This window comes from Drosophila persimilis, unplaced genomic scaffold (assembly GCF_003286085.1).
Source record: "Drosophila persimilis strain 14011-0111.01,24,50 unplaced genomic scaffold, DperRS2 tig00000622-arrow-arrow-pilon, whole genome shotgun sequence".
Lineage (NCBI taxonomy): Eukaryota > Metazoa > Arthropoda > Insecta > Diptera > Drosophilidae > Drosophila > Drosophila persimilis.
In genome coordinates, this window is record NW_020825326.1 from 2,231,242 (window position 1) to 2,257,203 (window position 25,962).

Consider the following 25,962-nt stretch of genomic DNA (forward strand, 5'->3'; position numbering starts at 1 on the left):
AGGCGAAATTTTGAAAATACGCTTGTAACAGTGACATATCACAGAAGTCTGGGTACAAAATGTCTTTGCTCTAACTAGTTTAGTCTCTGAGCACTAGGCGCTCATAGACACGGACAGACAGACATGGCTGAATCGACATGGCATCGGCTATTGATGCTGATCAAGCATATATGTATATACTTTATGGGGTCGGAAACGCTTCTTTCTGGACGTTACACACATACATTTTCACCAAAAATCGAATCTAATCTTATCTAATTATCAATCAATTAGATCTAATCTGTTTCCGTTTTTCTTTTAATTTTTTTACATGTCTCCTTTTTTCTATTCTTACACCAACACCAGCTCCGCCAAAGCGCTCACAGCAGGAATTTGTTTCTTGTGGCTCTAATAATGATCCGATCTGCTAGATATGGTCATTCTGCACGATTATGCCTTAGATTTTCGCTCTTTGTAGGGACTCGTAACAGTGTGATATCACAGGAGTCTAGATACAAAATTCGGTTGCTTTAGCTCTTAGAGTCTTAGAGATCTAGGCTATCATCGGGACGGAAAGACGATGCTGATCGAGAATATATGTATATACTTCCTTATGGGTGTTACACACATCCACTTCCGCCACAAATCTAATATACCCCTACACTCTTCGAGTAGCGGGTATAAGAACAAACAAGTTTTGGATATTAGTTCCTTGTGTTGTGCTTAACACATTTTCCAGCATGCTTTCAGGCGCCAACTGTAAATGAAGATTGTGATTTAGCTATAGATCACGGTCACAGTGTGAAAGCGAATAAAGTGAAAATTAAAAGGCGCACAATCAATGGTCTTGTTAGAGATAGCTCTTCAATCACGTTGCTATGTCCAGCCAGAAGAATCGAAAGCCACTTTCGGGATCAGGACTTTGTTTGTTTTGGCACTTTATTTGTATTTGTATTTTTTATTTTAATTTGAATTTGTTTATTAATCAAACATGTACAATAATATCGAATTAATATTAGTTATTTTAGTTAGTTTATCCATACAACGGTATCTATACAACAAACGTTAAGATTAGTATAAAAAAAAAACAAAAAATTTAATCGAAATATTATAGATATTGCATTTAAATTTAGGTATTATTATAATCAACATATTGTAGATTACGATTAGAAGAGGCGTGGCAGGACAGCAGGAATGGTAGCGATTTCGTTCGATTTCTGATCATCCATTAAGTTTGGCCTTTTATTTTGATTTGCTGCTTGTCAAATAAAACTAAAGCCAAGGCCGGGCATTTGTTAGCGAGCAAATAGCGAGACAGCAAATAGTTAGACAGAGACAGAGACATACATTGGCATACTGTGTGTGGCTGTGTTCGACCATACGGCATACGAGAAGTGGTTATCGAGGGAGAGAGACAGAGAGAGAGAGAGAGCGATGGCAAATCACTTTCGATGGCCGGCAGTATTACGTAGCTCTATGATGGTCGCCCCGGAACCCCGTCGCAGATGCGGCTGTTGCTGCTGTGGATGCTGCAGATGCTGGTGATGTGTGTGGACATGTTGCTGGTGCTGGTGCTGGTGCTGGTGCTTGGAGTCCACCTCGCTGCTGCGACGCACGATGCTCGCCGTGTCCTTGTTGAGCTCGACGGACGGCGGCGACCGCGAATCCAGCGAGTACTTGGGCTGCAGCGGATACTTGTGGCCATTGGTGGAGGGGCTGCGCGGACCGTAGTCCTCATCGCCGTGGATTACCCGATAGAGATCTGGCGCCTGCTGGTGCAGGCCACGCAAGTACATCTGCTTCTTATCCTCCTGATATGGCAGGTCCGGGTCGTCCTCGTTGCCAGTGGCTATCTTGGTCAGATCCTTCTGACTGCGACTGATCAGATTGACAATGGAAGGACTCTTGAGGCCGCTCTTCAACGAGTTGTCTTTCCCGGAGAACAAATGCGGATTGGACTTGTAGTTCTGGCTCTGGCCAAGCCCCTGTTCCTGCCTCAGTTGATAGCCATTGCTGTAGTTACTGTTGCCACCTCCGGCTACTCCGCCGCTGTAGTTGTTCCTGGTCAGCTTTTCTATGTAGATGGGACTAGGATCATTGCTACCGTTCATGCCGTGCACATTGAAGCTCTTGCTGCGGTTCAAGACCTTGGCATAGGTGCGCGCAGGCTTTGCCGGACCCTGCGGCATTGCCTGGACCTGGCTCACTCCACGTTGCTGGGGATGCGGCTGCTGATGATGCTGGTGCTGTTGCTGCAGTGAAGTCGGTGCCGGGGGGGCCGTGACATAGGTAGAAGTAGAACGACCGTGGGGCGGTAGGGGCTTCTCTAGGCTGTAGCGGTGTTCGTGCATTTTGCGGGGCAACGTCTGAGCCGATCGGTAGTCCTGCTGCTGCTGGTGGAGATTGGGCGTGGAACCGCTAAAGCGCTGTCCGTGCTTCTGGTAGCGTCCCAGGGTATGTGACGAGGTGACAGGCGGCGGAGCCCGCGACTCGTAATAGTCGTCCTCCCGGTCCCGGTCCCGGTCCCGCTCTCGATCTGCTCGTTCCTCCACGCGCTGGTCGTAGCGCTGGCGCGGGCGTCGTTCATAGATGTTCTCCTTCCCGTAGAGGGTGCTGGAGTAGGGATCCTCGCCCAGGTAGTACCGTTGACGCGGACTGATCGTTTGCTCCAGGTGCTGCAGCTGGGGATCTGCGGACTCGGCTCGCTTGAAGGTCTGTCGTCCCGACTGCGTTGATATGGCTAGCGTGGATTGCGTCTCGGGCTTCAGAGGCTCTCGCTCCCGTTCGCGATCTCTTTCCCTCTCCCGTTCACGTTCACGTTCTCTGTCTCTATCGCGCTCCCTTCGGTGCTGAATGTCGCTTGCCGAGTCCTCTGAATCGTTGCTGCTGTGACGGTGCCCGCCCCCGATGTGGCCATCTATAACATTGTACTGCTGATAGGTAGTCACCCCAGCACCCGGTCCACCAGGGGCGCCACCGCCTCCGCCGTGACCTTGGCTGGGCGACTGCTCGCGGGACTTGCTGGAGGCGGATTTCATGCGGAACTTCCGCTCGGCGCTGGCCGAACGGATCTTGCTGACCAGCTTGCGCAGCGAGTTCCCTATGACTTGGCCCATCCGGCTGGGCTTGCTAAGGCCGCCTCCGCCTCCGGCGCTGCCACTGACCGCAGACAGATTTGAGGTGGAGGCAGATGTGGCCCCCGGACGGAGAGTACCTGTGCTCACGCCCGCGCCCCCTCCCAATGCTGGCGGGTAGTTGGACGTTGGGGCGAAGCGTGTGCGCTGCTGCTGCTTCCGGCTAAGGGTCATCGTGCTTGTGGGTACCTCCCGGGGCGGCCGCGTCATCAGGTAGTCAACCTGCGGTGACGAGGAGCGGCTGCGGCTGCGAGGTGGCGGCGAATAGTCTGGCGGTGGCTCCAGCGATGGCTGGGGTGCGGTCGCCTTGACGGGCACATGGACGTGGGCATGGCTGTGCTCGCCCAGCTTTTTCTCGATGGCACGTCGACGCTGCGGTACTGTGGGCCGAGCCAGGCCCAGGTTGCTGCTGCTGCCGGAAAACTCCATGGAAGCCAGAGACGTTAGGGGCGGCGTTGGGGCAGCGGGCTCGTAGCTCTTCCCGCGACCGTTTACCGCAGCGGGGGCAATTCCATTGACCGGATTGCTGTTGTTGTGGCGATGTCCATACGCCACTCGCTTGTGCGACGGCTCTTCGGGTCGTGGCGGCACTGGCGCTGGTCCCGGGCCGGGTATGGCCTCCAAGTCGTCGAGGGCATCGTGAGAGCCGCGCATGGAGCGGGCCAGGAATTGCGATGAGAGGCTCTGGCGCTTCTGCTGCAGGATATCCTCTCGGCTCACATAGCTGTCCTTGGCCAGGCTGTCCGGTGCATGGGCAGTCGTTCCCAGTCCCGATCCCTGGCTGGAAGTGGGGCCGCTTATCTTCTTCTTGAGCCCGTTGCGCCGTATTGTCTCCTGGAGGTCCTCGCGGAAGGCCTGCGACGAGAAGTGATTTACCAGTGGTCCCGCCTCCTTGCGCTCCGACCAATTGGATATGCCCTGAAAGTACTTGGAGCGTCCTGCCCCACTCTGGTTCGCTGGCTTACGCTCGAGTGTGGTTGCTGGGACCGCCATGGCGGGAGGCAAACGTTCCCGATCTCGTTCCCGCTCCCGCTCCCTCTCCCTCTCTGCACTGCGGGGCAGGGTCTGCGGGTGATGGGCGTGATGCTGGGGAGGATGATGTGGATGCTGGGTGGTCAGCTGCGACTGGGAATGGCCATGAGCATGCACATGAGCCGCCGGCTGGCTCTGCGACTTGATGGTCACATTGAAGTAGCTCTTCTTGGTGGGCTCCACTTCGGCTTCGGCCTCGTCGTCACGCGAGTCGTTGGAGGCAGTGGACTCGCTGCCAAAGTGCGACTCCAGCCACTTCATCGTCTCGCCCTTGCGGGTCTCCTCCTCGCGGTCAAAGTCGAGCGGCCGCTTGGTCAGAGCATCTTTGCGATCGGCCAGCAGGGCCACCTCTGGAAGGGAAGCGGAAGCACCACAGGGATTAGCTTGGCTTTGGGAGAGAGGAGCGGAGATTTATCTGGACCGGGGCCGGACTGTACTCACCCTTCTGCTGCTGCTGCTGGGAGCGCCGCAGCTTGCGCATGCGGTCCGAGAGGCTGTCCCAGTCACCAGGTCGCTCCAATTCACCGGGACCGTCCTTGTCCATCTGGGTCGTCTCGGCCGCGTAGCGCATCTCGGTGGACAGCAACTTGCCGTTGGCTAGCACATCCACATGCTGCTCGTCGCGCTGGCGGAAGTATCGTTGATTTGCCGCCGTCGTTGTCACCTGCTCCTGCTCCAGTCCGAACCGCAGGCCCCGTTCATCCCTCTCGGGCAGCTCGTCGTCGAGTATGAGCTCGTGTTCGGTGGTCCGCTTGCTCTCGGTCACCAGCGTCCCGTCCTCCTGGGCCAGACACCGTTTTTGCGTGTCCTCCGAGTCGATGGTCTTGCGCGACTTACTCCGATTGGCGACCACCTGCGGCCCCAGTGGCACCAGCTGACGTTGGCTCTCCGGCGAGCAGAGCACGGCTTCAAGATCCTCGGCTCCCTCGCGTACTGCCTTCACGTAGGTCTGCCATGGAATAAAGAAGCCAAAAAACTTTCGCTTAGTATGCCACATTCTAGTGCAGTAGCTCATCTGCTCATCCCCAGTCCCCAGTCCCCAGTACCCAGCCCCCTTCCCTCTAAGCGTTGCATCACTTCTCCAGCGATGCAGTGACTGCACACACACAGCCCGTCCTAGCTCCCAGCTGGGTTTCAGCTGGCTTTCGTATTCAGAGCAAGACAGAGTCGGAGGAGCAGCGGAAAATCCATTTACTTCTTCAAGCTTCAAGCTTGGATGGGGCAACGTCATTGGGTTAGCGGTAAAAGTCAAGAATGCAAAGCCAGCTCGAATACGTGTGTGTACAAGCGACATGGCAACGATGACCGAAGATTCAGATACCCCTGGATGGATCTACGTATAGCTGCCCGTAATCGTAAGGATCAGCATTGGTACTCGTACGATAAGATCGTATGATCAGACGTCAGATGTCAGATTTGGTAGGTCCGTTCACGGGGTCAAAGTCAACGTCAGCTCAATCGGATTGCTTTAAGGCTTCTAAAGAATACATGCGAGTAACCTAAGTACTAATTTATGTGCGTTGCAATAATACGGGCAATATAATAACCATGATAATACCTTCTGAAATGCTATAAACAGAAGAAGAAACAGCAGTCGAAGAAGAAAACAAAGAGAAGGGTGGGGTGGTATGGGCAGACTAAAGAAGGAAAAACTTAGGCATAGACATCTCAAGGTCGGATGGGATCGCATCGCTGGAATAGATGACAAGCAAAAGGCACGCCTGGGTGACCAGCGCTGGCCATCTCCGAACCGCAGAAGAGATCGCTTTGTCCGACCCCTTCCTATCCCCATACCCCGATCCCCCCCCACCTACCTACCTGTGGATCCACAACTGGTTGTAGTTTTTGTTGTCGTCGACCTTGTTTAACGGTAACGCGCGTAGAAAGTGTTTTGTTGCTGGTTTTGCTTTCAGTCTGAAACTTGATGGTCAGTCAGCCCCCACTCATCCCACCCCTCAGCCGTTGTCTATGCCCCTGCCCCTGCATATACAGCATCCGCTCCCCTCCGTGATGCGATTCGCCTCTGGGGCCTTTTTTGTTCGCTTTTCAACCCATTGAGCGTTCGATGGCAAACGAAATTTGCCATCCATATGCCATATGTCCATCTGTAAATGCACAGTGCACAATGCATAATCGCTGATTCACTGATTAAAGCCCAAGAAAATGCAGGTTCCAGTTGAAGAAAATTTGCATTAATCTTAAGCCTCAAAATATTCGAGGCAGCCAAGAAAAAATGTAAATTCTTCCGACCAGAGCTCTTGATTGCCCTATATGTATGTGAAAGCGGTCGGATTTGGGTAATATTTAATAAAAATTATGTTTAAATTACTGAGTTTTCGGAAAAATGACATTAGGCAAGTATCAAACCTTGGAATCGTGACAAATTCTTTATTTTAAACCCAGTGAATGCGCAGAATATTTTGGGGCGTCATCCAGCTCCTATTATTTTGAACTCTACTGTATGCATACTATCGCAAATGTGTGCGACGGTGTCTGTTGGCTTACGGCGCTGCTAGCTTCATTGATTGATCAACGAAGCAAAGCCAGAGAAGGGGAATCTGATCTATAGAGATGGTAAAGAGCTGTTGTCGTTGTCGTTGGTGTTGGCGCACCAATCGATGATTAATATCAATCGATGACGTTGACGCTGACGCTGACGCAGACTTCGAAGCGAAGACAGACTTTGCCCCTCTAGTCTTTTTATAGCATTGTCAAGCGGTTTGTCATTGACCAAAAATACCGTAACCCAATGGGCAACACACTGAATGTGGGCATATTCCTTCAAGGGAGAGCTTACTGTTTTGCACAAGGTTAAATCTGAAAATGTATAGGGATTTCCAGATGCTGAGTGATCAAATTCGAGTGCTTCTCAGGAAGTGCTTTTGGAAACCCTTCCAACTGCAGCTGTCACACTAGAGGGTAGAGGGTATGCCCTGTTCGAGTGTATCCCCTCTTCTTTCATGACTGTGATTTATCTTCGACTTGACTTAACTTGGCCGAATCTCAAACTGAATTCCAACGAAAAGAGTTGGACCTGCTGGGCCATAGGGGCAGTGGTAATGGGCACGGGGTCCACTCAGCGGGGACTGTGACAGGGCTCCATAAGTAGATACATACATACTTCTCTTGCATGTACCCATACCCATACCCATACCCATACCCATACCGATACCCACACACATACCAATATTCAAATGGACTGCTGGCCATGTTGCCTGGCATGCCAAGTGGCCTGGCCGAAACCGAACCGTCGAAAAAACAAAGCCGAATGAAAGACACAAAATCGCAACAAACTAAAACAAAAAATACGAAATAAAAAGAGAAATGAGCAGATTTTAAAAGGGGAGCCGAAGGGGTGGCTCGGTCGGAGTGCTGGAGCTGGCGCTGGAGCTGGAGCTGGGCTCACCGACCAAGACCAAGACCAGTTTGCCTTGGGAGTTGCTCAACCTCACGGAGCTCGCGATCGATTATTATTATTGTAATTCAGTTAGTGTGCGGCCAACGCCAACGCGCCAGCCCGCTCCATATGATAATCATAGCCAAGTCGATGATGAGGTTCGGGGCTGGTGCTTGAGCTCGAGCTGGAGCTGGAGCTGGAGACAGAGCCAGAGTCAGAAGTACACCCAAAGCTGGGTGACGGGCGGTGGGCAGTGGGCAGCCAATAGTGGACGGACCAGATACCCTTGCAGATGGATTTTGTTGTTTGGATTATTGGAAAAATTATCAAGCTCCGATTCTGGTGTATACCCGTACATCCTCCCCGCATTGAATCTCCTATAAAATTAGAGATCAGCTCCCAGACAGGACACTCCTTATTGCTTGAAAAAAACTAAATTTGGCTTTTGGCGGGATATGTGCGGCATATATATTATTTGTACGTACATACATATGTGTTTATTATGTTCTGTAGCATAGATCCCGAAAATTGTTTTACTGGGAAGAATAGTACTTCATTGGGTTTCAGAACCATATCTGAAGACCAGGCAGATGGATCTTCAGATATGGCTATACATATTCATGTACATATGTACATACATATAATTTATAGGTTCGGAAATGCTTGCCTCCCTGCGCGGCAAGCAGCTGGGTATGTGTGTACTTAGTTAAACGCCCCGTTGCGAGTCCAAGTCGAAGCTCGACTTGGGAACGAGTCTGGGAGTCCAGACTTGGGCTGCTCTAGAGGACTGAGTGGGGTCTGCTCTGGGTCTGGTTATAGTTTCCGTTGCGTGAAGTTGTTGCCCCCTCGGCCCCTTTTCCTGCCCCAGTCCCAGTCCCAGTCCCAGTCCCTGTCGCTGCCACAGCCGTTGCCCCAGCTGCTGATTGTCATTTGCTGATTAGAGTTGTTGGGGCTGGATCGGTTTGGTTTGGTTTAGCATGTGGGCACCTAGACTGACTCGAAACGGGTTTCGGTTTGGGCTACAGCTAGCCAAGTACCCACACACACACACACACAGACACACACACAGAAACAAACACAGATGCAAAGAAGTACTGAAAAATACAAGAAATGAAAATTCAAATTCCAAACACTTTTTAGTGGGGTCTCTCTTGCCAGCAGACTTCTGTGAATGTTGTGGCATGGACGAATTTAATGCCCACTGCAATCGTCTCAGGTCTACTCCCCACAGCCCCCCATTCTGCTTTGTGTTTATATCTCAATCTGTGTATATGTGTCTGTGTGGGTACTTGGATGTATATGTGTGGTTAGGTTCATGGACCTTCCTCAGACACGCCTAGAATCCAAGCAGGAGACTCCTCTCCAGCTATTGATTAAACCTGGCTCAGAACAGGTCTGCGCAGCTCAGCAGACCAGCTGCCCTAGCCCGAACGCAAAGAGTGTACTCTGCCTCTCCCTCTCCCTCTCTCTCTCTCTCTCTCTTCAGTTTTCTCCCTCTCTGTCTTTCACTGCCTCTTGTAACATTAACGACCACAACAAGAGGAATCATCAATACACTGAAAATCAAAGATTGATATTTCGGGATGGGTATTATCAGATAACCAGATTTAAACATATTCCCTTTTCAAATAGTAGTATATCACTTAGATATACATATGTACATATGTTAAAAGGTATAACATTTATTAGTGACAATATTAACCGTGGATATTCATCAATATTTAGATATCTGTATGTACATACATACAATTGTCCATATGTACAGGTGAATTATGTATCACCTTGAAGACACACATAAAAGATACGGGAACCACGATCTTTTTCAAATTTCAACCTTTTTCTTTCCGTGCAGCTTCAATGGCAATACCTTTTTGGTTTGGTTAATTGCCAACTACCGGTTAGGTTGGCATTAGCTCCAGATCTGGTCAAGAGCTATAGAGTCTAAGAGTCTCTTCTTATTGGGGGTACGGTTAGAGTAGGCGTGGTGGAGATGGGGTTACCGTATATCGCACATTTGAGAATTATGCCAATTGTGGTTGGGCTTGTTTGCTGCTCCTTTTTCGTCGTCTATATGCTGCTATGCTGCGCCTTCTTTCAGTGATCTCCCTTTTTCTGCTCCTCCTTCCGCTTTTTTGGTCACTTCGCACTCAATTGGCGCTGCTCTAATCTGTTGGAACCATCTGCCATAGGTGGACCCACGCATTAACAGTTAAATTAAGACACAAACACACACACACACACCTCCCACCAGAGAGAGTCCGCGATTAGGAGAATTGTGAAGCGAGAGAGCACGAGAGAGGAAGAGAGAGTAACTAACGAAATCACAGAGCAGCGCCGTTGTAAACAAAAAAAATACACACACCTACAACAACACAGCCAGATGTTAGGTCCAATGGGGAATACGTCTATCCAACGCTCGAGCTTTTGGTAGCGAAAGCAAAGACAGAAACTGTAAACCAAATGCAAAGACAGAGAGATACACGACGGCACTGCAAAGCCGAATCGAACGCGCTAAATGCAAAACGAGTTGTCTTGGCGCTCGCTCGGCGGCGACTGATCTGACAGCAGCAGCGGCAGCGAACGGCCCGCAGCTTGAGTTGCTTTTGAGATGCAGCCAGCAGCCAGCAGGCAGCAGCAACAACACCAATAACTTTCGAATGAGCTTAAAAGCAGCCACAACAACAACAACAGCAACAGCAGAGGCAGAAGCAGAAGCAGAAGCAGAAGCAGAGATATCAGCGCAGGTAGTGGCAGCGACCGAACAAATAAGAAGAAGCAGCAAGAAAAGGAAGTCTAGCTTCGGGAGTCGGACTTTTCATACCCTCGTAAAGAGAGCGTTTCTATCAGAGAGCAGCAACGAGTGATCAGTTTTGGGTAACACCTGATCACATACTCGCAAATTTTATGAGGTGTGATCGATGCGTTTCGTGATAGAAACTGAAGATTTTGGCGGCGTGATAGAGCATACTCGGTGCAGTTATCTGGCTCTTGTGCCAGCTGTATTATACAATCTAGAATCCGCTTTTGGCGATTTGGCGTAGTATTTACGTGGTGTACCGAATCGGTTGTTAATGCTGATCATGAATATATGTACATATGTTTAATCGATGCGTTGCATACATCTGGTCTAAGTCATAACCTCCAAGGGTATACAAAAAACTCAACGCAACTGACCAATGGCGCTGCCGCTGCTGGCGTCGCTGCTGTCCGTCTACATTGTGGCTTTTCACGCCGAATTGATTTTCAGTTATTTACGCCAATATTCGGTTTTGCTTGTCCGCACTCTCCTGTCTCCGATTACACACTAACAGACACACTTCCATTGAAGTCTGTGTGTGTGCATGGACCTGACAGGCGGCTAAACCGCTCCTGTCTTCTGTCTGCATCTCTGCGAACCGGAATCTAGTGCTGTCCGCTCATATTCTTTAGCAAACGTAAGTTTTGAGACTATATGTATGTACCTCGCTGTCACGGGATTGGGACTCACCTGATCCGTAAAGTCACCCAGGTGCCGAATATCCTCCGTCTCGTGGTAGTCCTTGATCTCCTCGTGCGATATTACCCGCTTATCGTCCACCTGCCGCACCAGCCCATCCACGGGACGTGGGACCATGCGCTTCACCAGCTTACCACCGGACCCGCTGTCCGGCCCGAAGGCCTCCTGCAGCTGGGTCAGCTGCGACTCGCTCACGGCGCTAGCCTGCAGGGCTGCCACATCGATCAGCTGGGCGTTCCCATCCAGATCATCGGGCAGGTCCAAATCGCGTTTCTGCGAGCAAGGAACCATCATCGGAAACCATCAATACAGAAACCGGATTGATGGGTGACACCAGTGGACTCACCTCAGTTGTTTCCGTCTCCTGTTTGTCAGTGTCCTCGGTGGTGTTCGTTGACACAATGGGGCCAGAGTCCTCGATGACTTTGCCATCCTGCAGCTTCACCTGCCTTTTCACTCTCGTCTCGATCTGTCTGGTCGTGGTTAGCTCTGTCTTCCGCTTCGTTATCCACTCCTCTGCAATGAACGGAAGTTTGATTAGAGCTTTACGAATTTCGAGCCGCTCCCAAAAGAAGACTACAGAAAGCTCCACTTGAGCTCGGCTCTGCTGTAGACAAAGCTTTTGCAGCCGATGCTCAGACCAAGCTCAAAGGAAGCTTTTCCCTGGAGCTTTTCTCCAATTTAATTAAACCGCACAAAGGACTTTGGTTGGTCAATTCCAGTTCTTTTTTAGGCTGGGATTGCAACATACCAGCCACGACTCCAAGATGCCTCATTTGCATGTGGATAAAGCCCATTTTGGACTTGCCACTTCTAACAAAAGAAACGGGCGGAGGGGAGGGGCAGGGCACTGAGACTGAATCGCTTCAGCGATCTGTTGCCGCGTTTGAGTTGCTCGCCCAATTACGTAACCAAGTCCAAGTTGGTCTATCTGGTCCCAGACCCAGCCACAGCCGCAGTCTCAGTCTCAGTCTCAGTCTCAGAGTCCGACTCCGATCTCTGCCTAACTGTACTCGGTGTGTGCCTGTGTTGGGCAACCTGCACTCAGAGGTGGGCCAAGAGCTGGCCAAGAGCCTAAGCTCTCTTCGAGCACGGACATCCGACAACTGGCAAAGCACAGATTTCTGCTCTTTTTTTTGTTGCATCTGAATGAAAACGGAGCAGAGGTTTTCTTCGCTTTTTTGCATCGACAGCGTCTGGGGCTCTCTGTCCCCAGCTCCGTCTCTGACTGCATTGAAATCGCTGGACCATTAAAGGTCGCTTATATAATCTATCTGCATTCGCAGCAGCAGCAGCAGCAGCAGAAACCGAAACGAGACGTCTCGTTGTCTGGCGTCTAAGGGGGGAGTCCGGCGTCAGTCTCGCGACTCGCTTCAAATTCGAGCCCGCAATCGCCCATCCGCTGGGCAGTCGATCGAACTAGGCGCAGTCAAGACTGCCTACAGAGGGAGGCCCGAGCTGAACTACAGGAAAGCTGGGCAATTTCCTAAATAAAGCACTATAGAAAATGACCCATGAAGGGTTTTCCTTAATATTAATTTCTAGGTTTTTTTAAGTATAATATTAAATTCTATGGCAAGAGAACCTCGTAAGCATTTATCCAGGAATACCGTGTGAAACATCTGGGAAGAGATGTGTTTTAAATGTTAAAAACTATTCTGTAAATGCACGTTTAGTGCACATTATGATAAAGCGTACTCTTATTACAAATATCATCTGTTCAACTGTTCTTTCCGAAAAAGATTCTTGTATTCAGATTTATTGATGGAACGACCTAGGTTATGGGTTGCTTTCGATCCGACTTATGGAATTATATTTCATTACAGCAATGGTTCTCATTACCTACTGGATAATTTGGGAGATTAGGTACGTATTTTTTCTACAATTGCAAGCAGTCTATGTATCTGTCGTTAGACCTAAGCCTCGTCATGCCATAGGTTTTACTGTGGCAAGGCCCCTGCCCCGTCCCTTAGCCCCGGCAGTCTATTGTTCGTATATTTGCCTGACCAGACTGTTTATCTTTATCACTTGTACATATACATATATCCGCATTGTTGCAACTGCTGCTTCTCTGCCTTCCCCTTCCCATTCCCCATCCCCATCCCCCTGAGCAGTCGGGCAGGCACTTCATAAATAGCAACAACTTTGCCAGCAACAACTACGGCAATCACAATTAAGCAAACAAAGGGAAGGGAAGGAGGAGCAAGAGGAGCAGGAGGTGGTTGTGGTGCAGCAGGTTAAGGCATAGGCAGGGGTGGCGGCGGTGGCGGAGACGGTTGAGGTGTATCGGCTGCAATAGCATTCTCAGTTTCGTTTTCATTGTTCGATCCAAGCCGATTCGATTCGATCGATTGCGCTTGGGCTGACGCTAATGTTAATTTATGTTGCATGGCCACGCCCACTTAACAAGCCTCGATTTCTGCCATCGATTTGGCCATAGCCAAAGATTGCATTACATCTTGGGCTCCCCGCTGATCCGCCGATCTGCTGATCTGCTGCACACATTTGGACTAATTGTGGTATCGATTATGGCCAGGCCAACGGTTTCTGTCAACCGATTTCCTCCCAATCTCGATTTTCATCTGTTCCACTCCTTCTCCTTTGCAGCGCAGCACTTGTTAGGAGGAACTCGATTCAACAGCAGTCGGCGGGAGGACAAAGACGACTGAAAGGAGGACGGGGAGGAGGAAGAGGAAGAGGAGGAGGAGGAGGTGTTTTGAGTGGTGCACCAATTATTGTAATTTTTCCATAATTTTTTCAACCATCTCCGTTTGCATATGGCCAAATGTCGTCGGGCGCTTGTCAGGCTGCCTTGCAGTTGATTTTTAATGATTTGCTAACGTGGGAAATCTGCGAAGCTGTGCCTTTTCGCCGGATCACTTTTGTGGGCTCGGTTGCCAGTCTTATGTAGTCTTGTCAAGACGTTGAGTGGGGTTTTCCTCTGCCCGCTTTTCCATGCATTTGCATTTTGCTGTTGACTGCTTGTTATTTCTAATTTTTACACGTTTTTCACTCTTTCTGCTCGGCTCATACATTTTTCAGATTGCTGCCAGTAATCGACTGATTGTTGCAGTTGCAGTTGCAGTTGCAGTTGCAGTTGCTGTTGGAGCCACTGCCTCTGCTGGCAGTAGCGCCTTTGTGTTATGTTAATCACATAATTAAATCAAGACTTTCTATAATTTCCGCAAGTGGCGCCCCGGAGGGCTGCAACTGGGAAAGTAGGGAGCGAAAGGAATTTGGGATTAGCTGCATTATGAATATGGGAATGGATCTCATCGCATCGCATCGCATCCATAAGGGATTTCTCTTTCATGAATCCACATTCATTTTCATAGGTGTCCCCCCATAGGTGTCCGATTTTCTGGGGACTCCCCGTCGCATTTTTAATGTGCGAAAGGTTGATCAGAGATCGATCTGATTGAGTTTCTTCCCTGCTGATTCAGTCACTCGCGCGGCCTGCATTCGAAGTGAGCTTCGTACAATCGATAGCCAAGTGAGTAATCGATGGACAATGCAAGGAGATCTACGACTATTCAGATCTCGTCTCAGTCTGTCCCTCTCTCCAGCTGTGATCTCACGCTCGGGCCTCTTCTTGATTGCTGGTCGGTTGATGCTTGGAAAGGTTTCGACAGCCCGATGATGTCACTTGATTGGCTCACCCGCGATCATTCCCATTGATCTTATTGAATGGGCTTATGCAAGGTTGATTGAACTGGGCTTGAGATCACCGCGACCAGAACGATCCCCAGATCATATCATGATCATGGCCTTTTAGCAAGAATGAGTCTGGCCAGTCTTTGCACCACTAATGATCTGGTTGATCTAATATTCCCTATAGAACGCATCCGGTGTGTATCCAGCTCTAGGAACCGACAGGATATTAGGGATGTCCCCTATGATAAACTCAACTCATTTACATATTCCAGCAACTAGCTCCAGATTATTCCCCTTAACCCCGTATGTTATGTGCCCCCTACTTACCTTCTTTGGTTATAGCTTCTGTATCGCAATTGGGTGCCGCTGCCTCGTTGCTCTCTTCGTCATCTTTGGGTTCGAATTCGACCTGCGAAGTATCAATGTCGTAGAAATTAACGCGGGTCACGTGACGCACGTAGTCAGTGGTGGTGGTTGTAGCTGTGGTTGGAGTTGGATTGGTGGTTGGACTGGTGGTGGTGGTGGTGCTGTTAGTGTATCTGGCGGCGGGCAGTAATGATAGCGGTGGCCCTGGCAAGGCCTGGGCCTGGACACGAAGGACAAGCGCGATAGGTGACGGATGCGAGGCCAAAAAGTCTCCCTGGCGTCCGCATCCGTATCCATGGGAACGTGGTGGCTTGGGCACGGCATTTGTGGGCTGCAGCTGCGGCTGCCGTTCCGTCTGCAGGCGAACCGGCACCCATCTTCCCTGGGCAAAGGCGGGCAGTGCTGCTGGCTGATGGCTATGACTATGACTAGGTCGGAGGAGACGGGCCGGCTGCTGGTGCTGTTCCCGGCTCTGGTGCTCGCGCTGGCGCTGGAGGTAGCTGGCCGGGATGGCCGTGTCCCCCGTGGAGGCCGACGAGGACTCATTGCTGCTGCGGTCGGATGAATCCGGGGGGAGAGGAGGATCGTGCTTGGGCGGTGCCTGTGCCTGTGCTTGGACGTGGGCGTGACTGCTGCTGCTGCTGCGGCTGCAAGTGCATGGCGACAGTAGGAGGATCACCACCATTCGATCATCTGGCGGTGGCTGTGGCTGTGCGCTTTCTGCTGACTACATCTGCATCTGCTTCTGCTCCTGCTCCTGCTCCTAATCGTGCTGCTGCCTCTGTCCCTGCCCGTGTGCTGCGCCAGCTCTGGTCCCAGCTGAGACTTCAGCTCGAGTTGCTGCCCTTGCCACAGCCAGTGGCCACCCGATTAGTATTGCTTGTGCACTTGCTCTCCAGCGGATCCGGTTCTCATTGGCCACCCAAAACATCTCAGAGCGCGGCTCCCGGCTGCAGCTCCAGCCTTCAAAGGTGACCAAAACTTTCCGACTATGAGCCAAATCGAAGCGAAATGAGAACAAAATTAAGCCATAAATTATGGACATACCATACATATGTATATATGTATAGCTAGAGAGATAAAGGGAACGAGAGAGAGAGAGAGAGAGAGAGGCTGTTAGAAAGGGCTACAGATAGTTCTGCCGCTTCAGTCATTCCCAGTGGGCGTTAAACCCGCCAAGCGTAAACCCCCGAACGGGCCATGTGCAGCTGAGCGAGTGCCACGAGCTCATTAAGCCAAGGGCCATAATTGGATCTGGGGGTTGGGAATGGGACTGGGATTGGGATTGAAACTGGGATTGGGACTGGTACTTGCTCTGGAGCCTCCTTAGCGGATGGAAACAGAGAAACTCAGAAACCGAACCGCGTCAGCTCCCAAAGAGCAGAGTTCAAGGCGGTGAAATGTTAGATCCAAATGGAAACTCAAACAAAACAAAACTCATCTCAGTTGGATTCAACTATGCCCAAAGTGCGGTCAAAGGTAGCTACAGAGTAGAGCCACAAAAACCAGAGGAGAACCTCTGGCCTGTGACTGTAGCAAGCAAAAATATGAGACAAAAGCCTGTGTGGACAGAAAATTGAACTGACTAATCTCATTGGATAACGGGCAGGCTTCACGCGGAGGACCTTAACTCTCAGCTGACAAGTTCCTTCGGGTGAGCCATGGCTTCTGGTAAATCCCAGAGTAGAATGCCAAGAACGAAAATAACTAGGAGCTGAGAAGAACCAATAGTGCTGAAGATCAAACAAAAATGAGCTCCCGCTTAGTTTTCACCTCTTTAAAAGAAAATTTAATATTTGTTTTCTGGATATTTTCCAAGATTTCTAAAACTATCTGTTAGAGCTGCAGAATGTACTCCTCTTCATCAAAACTTACATTTTGCTCAATTCGAATAGCTCTCAGTGCACTTCCTCTAGCAATGTGGCTGTTTCTTAAAAAGCCAATAATCAAAACATTCCCCATCCTTACGATGAGATCATACGATTTACATATGTATGTACGTGCATATATGATGTCTTCAGTCAACACTTCAGGTAACACTACATTAAGTATGACCTAGATTATCGCTTCCAACTATCCAAATGCTTCCCAACTTTGGACAATCGCTGGTCTGTTGGCTCTGCACCGATCGCAAGACACTCAATGGCTTCCTATGGACATGGCACAGAGACGGACTTCCCTCTCCCACAGCTTGCCACTAATTTGCTGTTGTGCGAAAACGATTCTTGAATTGATAATTAGGCAGACGAACAATAAATCTGAAGAGTGCCATTGTTGGTGGGTATTTTTCCGATTTCTTGATTTGCTATTTTCGGTTTTTAGCGATCGATTTGGGCTTCCATTGGGACGCTCCGAAACCGGTGCTGGGGCCGGCCCGGCTCGGACCGTCCCGGCCCGGCCCGGCCCGGTCCGGCTTTGACCATCAATAAGCGATCATTGAAGCCGCAAAACTGACGTCAGACCGACACAACAACAATTAATTGTGACTGCAATTTGGCCATTTTTGTAATTGTTTCCGGTCAAAGCTACCTGTTGTTGGTGGTTTTGTTGGCTTCGTTAGTTTTATTTGCCGCATAGGTATGGATAAAGCGACAACAATTGACAGAGAACAGAAAAGAGAGAAGGAAGCTTCTGTGCTCTGTCTCCGCATCAGGCGCTGGCTCCTCTTTTGTCGAGCCCCGCTCGAAGGTGGAAGTGGGAGTGGGAGTGGGAGTGGGAGTGGCAGTGGGGTTGGGAGCTGGGAGCTGGTCGCGCCCAGCTATGAGTCAACAAATCTCACAGTAAGCTTTTATACCCTTGCAGAAGGTATTCTCGTTCTGCCCCAAGGGCTTGCCCCCCAAAAAGGGCAGCATTGCCGATCATTTAAGGACGATTTATTCTTAAGGATGCGTTGGGATATCCTCCGTTCTGTTTCTATACAAGATTTGCTCATTAAAGCTGTCGGATGGAGATTCTTTGAATCTTGAAAAGTTTTTCATCCAAGTCTGTGCGAGAAAACCTGACTTACTCCTTAAGGCCAAATTTTTCTGGCCTGATCTTTACAAGTTTCCAAAAATATAAATTTTTTAGCGATCGTTTGCTATGGATAGGAGCTTGTGGGAGTTATCTTTTATAATACCACCAAACTCAATTAATTGCAGTGATGAAATTCGGCTAGTTCTATACGCAACGTATGGTCTCTATAGGAAAGGGTATCTAAACCATCGGCTCCCGAAGGTATCCGGTCTCTGAGCGTAGCTGAGCTAGAGTTGGAGATTTTGTAGAGTTTGGCAAAATCTGACAATTCCGAATGCAATCGCACTGCCAGTGCCTTTTACTTGACCCAAAAGCAGCGACAGCAACAGCAACAGCAACAGCAGCGACAACTTCATGTGAGAATGCTTCAAGCTGAGACAAAGTTTGAGCCGAGCCCACAAGTCACGCACTGGTCAACGACGAATAGGTATCCAAACAGGCCTCTCGCCGACCTCAGCCCCTCCACCATTGTTGTTGCAGCTAATTCACGCCTTTTGGCCATACAAAGACATTGAATTGTGGACGCAGCCAAAAAAATTTCCTTTTAGAAGGGAGGGAAAACAAATCAGAAATAGTTCAGACCGCCCCCACCCACACTCCCCTCCTTCACCACTCACTACCCCATAAAAGGGGCAGCAAAAAACAACAAATAAACAAGTTAAAAGAGCAGAAGAGTGGGACAACAATAACAACAAAAACAGTCGAAGCTCTTTCAAAAAGGCAGCCACACTTAACCACAAACTAACGGCGAACAGAGAGACAGGGATAGAAACAACAACAACAGTTGTGGGTGCTGGCTCTCCTCCCTGTCCCGTCGCCCACCCACCCCACGATCTACCACTTTGTCAGCCCGCCTGCTGCCCGCACGGTGTCGTCCACTTTTTGTGCAGGCTATGATTTGTTGCATGAGTGTGTTTCTCATGGCTGTTGCTGTTGCTGTTGCTGTTTCGATACCCTATACCGGGGTATAGAGATTCTGAACAGACATACATACATGCATACCTGCACAGTGTATTCCATCCATATCCAACATCGTACTCCGGTCTATATCCATTGAAACTATTCACATAAATACTTTTGAAGCTAAATCTGACTGGATCTTGGCATAAAAACTCTTTAACGCCTAGATTCCATCACAATATAATCATTGTACATACATACAGACATACATATGTATGCATGCGTGTGTGTGCATAAGTCACATGCATCTGGATGTACACAGCTGACATAATAGTTATCGATCTAAAAACAAGTCATTTCGTAGGAAAAGCTACTCAAGCTGTAATTGAAGATATGTATGAATGAAGACTTTTTAAGGGTATCAAACGCTACGGCTTCCCAAAGCAAGTCATCCTTTTCGTTGTTATTTCTTTCGGACTTGGAACTTTTTAATGGTGGGAAAATATTTGCGCCTTATGGCCGCCAGGGTGTGTGGGAGGGGCGGTGGTGGAGCTGCAATACTTCTCCAATAGGAACTAGGAGCATTGGAATTTGATGTACCAACATATTGCGTATACTACTCGATCGATTCGTGAGTAGGAGGATGGTGATGCTGGGGGATGATGTAACCAGCAAATAGAAGCGATCTAGCCTCCAATGAGAAGAAAATGTAGTACGAAATAAATGTACAGCAAATATGCAGGTAAGAGAAACAGCACCAAATGTCACGACAGCAAAGCAAAGAAAAACTAAACGAAACGAAACGAAGCGAGCAGCCATAGTCAGAGCCAGAGGAGTGAGGAGTGCAAGACTCGAGCTAATGATTAATTTTTTGCACGTACTAAAGCCTGAGCCATGTACGCTAGATAGAGCTGGCAGCTAGCATCGTATGCGACATTCGCTCGCACAGTTGAACCTGCGATCCTCATTCCATCCCTCCTCACTGGCATTGATTGCGTGGATGCTCTGTCCTGGTCCTGGTCCTGGTCCCTCGCACACAAATAGGGACACCTTCTGGAGATTCAGATTCAGAGATCTGTGTGTGAACACCACCTGGCGTGCTTCTTAAAACATCCATTACATTACATTACACCTTCTCCCGCTCTCTCTCTTTCTCCCTCCCTCTCTCGTTTGCTGTCTCCTACTTTTCTCACCGTTCGCTCTGGGCACCAGCACACGCGAACACACTCTTTGGCGCTGTCACACTTTGCACTTTGCCTTTGCCATTCAGGCCGAGGCAGCAGCAGTAACAATTAGCAAAAAAAAGTTGTATAAAAAAACCGCAAATTGTGCAAAAACAAATAGCAATAAATACGAGTAGATGTTGCACTGGGGCACTTGTGTGTTTTTTTAGTTCGAATTTAAACGTTATTAAATGAACCGCAGCCCCTCAACAAAATGCAACAAAAGAAACAGAAGAACAGCAGCAGAAAATTCAGACCGAACGCCGAAAATCAAAAAACAAAAACCGACGGTAAACAATCGCGCGGCGGAGCGCTGCTGAAGGAGAGCGCAAGCGCGAGTGCGAGTACGAGCGAGAGCTTCGATGGCGCGCATACGACTGGGGTATGGCGGCAAGCTGCACCGTTAGTTTGTTACACCTGAACTCAAAAGTTTTTGGGCCCAAGCCGCCGCCGCCGCCGCCGCCAATCATTGTTTTTTTCCCGCGACGCGAGAGCTTTGCCTTTGCCACCTTACACAAAGTATCCAAGTGTGTGGAGGTGTACATGCATAGATACACATGTACATTTTAATGCATATGTGTGTTCGTGTATGTACGTGTGCATGTGTATGTGTATGTGTGGTGGGTTAGGGGGTGGGATGTAGTTACAGGTATAGGGTACTTACCAGTTCATTTTGCTCGTCTTTGGCGCCAGCTTTCGATTTGCTGGTCTTGCTCAGAGCCATAGCTTTAATGGAGCAACCACCAGCAGGAGCTTGGATCCACGCTTTGTTTGATTCTTTTTTGTCTGTGTTTATTTATTTTTTTTGCTTTTATTGCAAGATTTTATCTTGTAAATCAATCGCAATAAAGTAGCCAAAGAGATGTAGCACGAAAGCTTCTCAGCTGCATTGGATTACAAATGTGCTTAGTCAAGTTTCAATCCAATTTGCGCCTGAAAGTATGCAGGGAGTTTATGCACCAAGAGTCTGTAGATGGTGTAGATGGCACCACGGTGCCGATGCAGATAATCAAAGCCTATAAAATACCAAGATATTGTATCAGGAAAAATTGCATTTCAATTGTCGTTCGAAGCTCCTTGTTTGTGGCGCTGGGGATACTGGTACGTCACTTCTCTCTTGGACTATTCTCTCTGCGGCGCAGAAAATACGTACTTTTCGATCCGAAAATGTCCAACAAAACCAAAGGTCTCCCATGCACTTTCTTGGTATTGCATAGTCTTTGATATCATAGTATGTATACAAATTAGCTTTTTAAATTTTTAACGCAATGGAAAGATATTTTAATTATATGATCATAAACTATCGATAGCCTTTAAACTTGCACTCCATCACGGTACCCAGCTATTAAGGCTATGGATTTTTAATTAATTTATTCACAGATGTCGATTCATTTTTTTCTTGTCTTACTTATCGAATATTAAATATTATTTGGGTTTAAACAGTACATTAATATTTCGAAATGATCGTAAGCAAAATTTTTGTAGAAACTATTATAATGAAACTGCAAAAATTTCCCTGGCTAATCAGTATCAAATTGATCGTATGTCACAGAGTATTTTTTCGTTAAAAGCTAAACTATCCCCTGCATGTACATACATATGTATGTATGTACAGCATGTACATACATATGTATGTATGTACAGCATGTACATACATATGTATGTATGTACATATAGGCCATACACATCATAGTCTGGTGAGAGTATTCAAAATTCCTAAACAATGCCATCGCACTACGGATGTTTTGAGTTCTCAAAACTGAAAGTTATTTGTTATTTATTTCTCCACAAATAAAATATTTATAAAATATATTAGCAAATTTAAATCATCAGCTCAAGAATTTTTGTACTTATGTATGTATTTCAAATGTAAAATATACTGATTTAAAAAATGTATGCGATGTACCCTGCAAATATAATTTGCTAAATTTAAGAGTAAAGAATCTTTCTTAATAATAAATAATTATTTGGATAGCTATATTATGCTCCTTCAAAATGACGTTGTATGGAAAACGGCTTTTGTAAGTCACCGTCAGACATATGTACGTTTTGCTCTCCATGCACCCTAAGCTGTCCGTAAATATCGTACGAGTATAAAAAAGAATGTGCACTTGAAATTTGGCGCATTATCTACCACCCACCATTTTTGTTGACAACGACATTGCAAAATTTTGAAATCTCACTGGAATACTAAATGACCATGTTGATTTTTAAAATGTCTGAATAATATTTACGATATTACTTATTTTAAATGTTGAAATCGATCAAATCGAACCTCAAAAAATATCAACATTTTTTGCAGATTGTTTCAATGGCTTGGATTTGGATGAAGATGCTATCGCTATTGAAAGAAGGATCCTAGCCGATTACAGTGAATGCTCTGTCGATTAGGTAATATTCTACTCCCAATTTCTGTGGATACCTCTCATGGGAAGTATAAGCTACAGGAACCGTACCTGTTTGAGCCATATTGTGTTCTTCCTTGGACTCGATTTGAACTATTCTGCCTGTCGGAGTGAGCAGCAGATCTGCTTCTTCTGTATCTCCTCCTTCACTGACTTCTCATTTAGATAATTGCTGCTCTCGAAGAACTGCTTTGAACTGGTGGTGCTGCCCACTCGCTGTTTCGTCGCATAGTTTCGAACGCATTTGGTCAAAATGAGTTTTCGTTTTTGGCTTTGAAGCCTGATGGCCAAACCATTTGAAACGCCTTCGGCCGCCACCACCCGCCCCCGCCAGTTAATGAAACGTTCAAGCGTTCTTGCCACAACAACAACTAAAGCAAAAGCAACAACGAAAATAAAAACATAATAATATTGTTGACACACTAACAGTTTGAAGCCAACAAATCTACAAAATCAGAGGATTTTACGATGGCAAACACCATGCGCCATACATGTACGTAGATCTCAAAATGGATTTGCATATGCACAACCATACGTATGTATGTACATATGTACTCATGTATGTATGTATAGCAAATATATAGACATGTTCGGGTATAGACATCGAAACCCATATATTCCGACATATATCAAATATTGATAGCTGCTCGAAATGACGAAATGAGCGAATTATTTGCGTGTTTTTTACTTAACGTTTTTTCTTTCTTCGGCCCACACAGAGCCAGTATCTGCCATATATTATAGAACTGTGATCTGCTATATCTGTGGCGGTCTCTGCCTGTCTGTGTGTGTGTGTTTACGTATGTGTATGTGTATGTGTATGTGCGGCAAACATAACGTCGTACAAGGCATATGAAGTAGAACTGACAGTTTGTCATACCCGCTACAGTGTAACAGTCCTAAAATGATTCGTCGAATAAATGTTGAATGAGTGGATTGGTATTCGTACATGAAAGCAGAGATGAATATTCATTCATACGATATGCACATATGATAGATGGCTAGATGAATGAGTGGATAGATCAGATCAATGAATAAATTAATAGATGAGTATGGTCCTCCAGGAGCTGTGAATTTCTAGACTAATGAAGGAATTAATAGTGACCAAACAATTAATAAATGGGAAAATGAGTCGATAGTATATATGTACATATGTATTTACGTACATATGAATGCAGATTCATGACTTATGCAGACAGATTCATGAAGGGCGCGTCAATACGGTGAAAGAATAGTTCGCGTATGGTACAATTGTACGCCGTTTGGTACGACTATATGCAAAGATTGCAAGATGTGTTACTTGATAAAAGACACCTTTCCTAGTTTCAAGAATGTTTTGCACAATGTTCCGTCAGGAAGAGGGTACGTTTAAGCTCGGAAGGAAAATATTCTTTTATAACGTTGCTTGCCCGCATAATTTGTCTTAAGAAGCTCCTTTAGCGCAATGTTCTGTTGAATATATTGGTTCCAGGTTAAGACCATCTTTCAGTTTTGTTTTTGATTGTCCACCAGAAGAAAATTTTCGCCTTCGAAAATGGTATCCTCATGAAGGAGAGAGTATCGCCTAAAACTGGCGAGGCGATGCTAAAACGTGTTCGTTAGCGAAGGCTTCACTGTAATCATATGCAAAACATTTTACGGCGACCGCGGCGAAAGCCACAAAATAAAGATACAAACTAACATCGCGAAAGAGTCATTGTCATCGTCAAGTTGAATCGATTTCGATTCGATCGCATTTGAGTTTATTCGATTGGACACCACGATCACTCGCTATACTGTGTGCATATATCCCCGAATATGTCTAGAAATTTACATGTACTGTATATATGCATATCTACTGAAATCTCGGTTCTGGGCGAGATCGGGCAAGGTCGGCACTAGGCACTGGGCAATGGGCTTCATCAGATGATCTCTCTCGCAGATCACAGATCGAACACTTAAAAAAAAGAAAAACAAACAAACGCACATATGGAGTTGGGGACAGAGCGAGGCTGAGCGTGGCATTTAGAGAGAGAGAGAGAGAGAGAGAGAGAGGGAAAGAGCCATCCAATTAGCCAGAAGACACATGAACGCATGGATACGGGCATCTGGGCAAACAGATGTTGCAAAAATGGCTAATGGGGCAGACAAGCGTGTCCAAAAAAGCAGACAGGCACGCTCCTAGGGATGGGTGCCCATCAAGGATGCATCTATCGATTTTCAGTCCATAGATCATCGATAGATGAGCTATTTGGGATGTGGGGCGTGATCTTTTGATGATTATCCCGGTTCATTAATCACACAGTAATAACAATAACACTAATAACAGTGCAACACAGTCACACACACACTAACCGAAAGGGTAGGACGAGAGAGAGAGAGAGAGAGATAGTACTTAGAAGGAGTCGCGCGCGCGTTTTTTTGTCGTTTTTGCGTACGCCCGTCGCGAGAGCACTTTGAGCAGCAGGCCAGGCCAAATGGTTTGTTGTAGTCCGTCTGTGCCAGATTCACAACTGATCTACCTGCTGCCATAACCATAGCTCCGTTGCCGTCTGTCGCCGCAAAATTGGCGATCGCGCGCGCTGCTCAGCCGCCGCTCCCTGCTCCAGCCCCAGACCCAGCCAGAGCCCCACCGATCGGCGATCAGTATTTCCCATTCGCATTCAAAAGCTAAGCCCCAGCTTTGTGGTCGGTACATCTGCTAGCCAGCCACACAGCCACTTGGGTATTCATTCAAGTAACACAGACAGAGAGAGAGAGAGCGAGAGAGAACCGAAAAGAGACTAGAGAGAGAGAGCCATTTCGAATGGAAGCTGGCCAGCAGCTATGATGCGAATACCAGTATCGGGCAAGGTATGTTTATTCAAGGTGAAGCGCTTCCGGTCTAACCAATCGTGTCCGACCTCTTTCGTTAAATTTGTGTCCCGCATAGACATAAAAACGAAAGTAAAGAAGTGCATAGCCATCATAAACGTAAGTGCTCACTCTGCCTCACCCTACATTAATGAACACTGGAATCGGGGCTGGTCCCTAGATGAGCGGATCATTGAGAAGGAGAGAGGAGGAGCGAGCTGCTACCCTAACGTTAGATAAATATATGTATATGTATACTCGATATACCATAGGGTAAAAAACATTCGGTGATGTTGTTCGTGGCTCTGCGACAATATTTGGTTCGAGCAACTTGTCGCTTGAAGGTTAGGCCCGATTGGAATGCTGGCCGGCTCAAAGCGTTGGCGGTTAGGCAACGCCAGAGAGTAAAAGAGAGAGACAGTGAGTGACCTGCGCACACACCTACACTCAGCCCCATAGTAAAACTCATGTCGGCATGTCTCATGACATTTCGCAGAATCGCTGGGAATATCGAAGCTGCCCGCCAAAC

General features: G+C 47.7%; 1 protein-coding gene across 2 annotated transcripts; it reads right to left on the reverse strand.

Moving 5' to 3' along the window:
* Window positions 1-988: 988 nt before the first annotated feature.
* LOC6602616 lies at window positions 989-25,054 on the reverse strand. Of its 2 annotated transcripts, XM_026990839.1 has the most exons (7): window positions 24,936-25,054; window positions 20,861-21,212; window positions 15,020-15,101; window positions 11,385-11,554; window positions 11,030-11,311; window positions 4,587-5,094; window positions 989-4,495 (listed from the first exon to the last, which is right to left on the reverse strand). In XM_026990839.1, exons 2-7 carry the CDS (start codon window positions 20,918-20,920, stop codon window positions 1,422-1,424), a joined length of 4,176 nt encoding a protein of 1,391 aa, XP_026846640.1. In that variant the 5' UTR covers window positions 20,921-21,212; window positions 24,936-25,054; the 3' UTR covers window positions 989-1,421. The 2 variants fall into 2 exon arrangements, with proteins under 2 accessions (XP_026846640.1, XP_026846639.1); XM_026990838.1 differs by lacking the exons at window positions 11,030-11,311; window positions 11,385-11,554; window positions 15,020-15,101; window positions 20,861-21,212; window positions 24,936-25,054 and adding an exon at window positions 5,964-5,980 and having other exon boundaries at window positions 990-4,495.
* Between the last annotated feature and the right edge of the window lie 908 nt (window positions 25,055-25,962).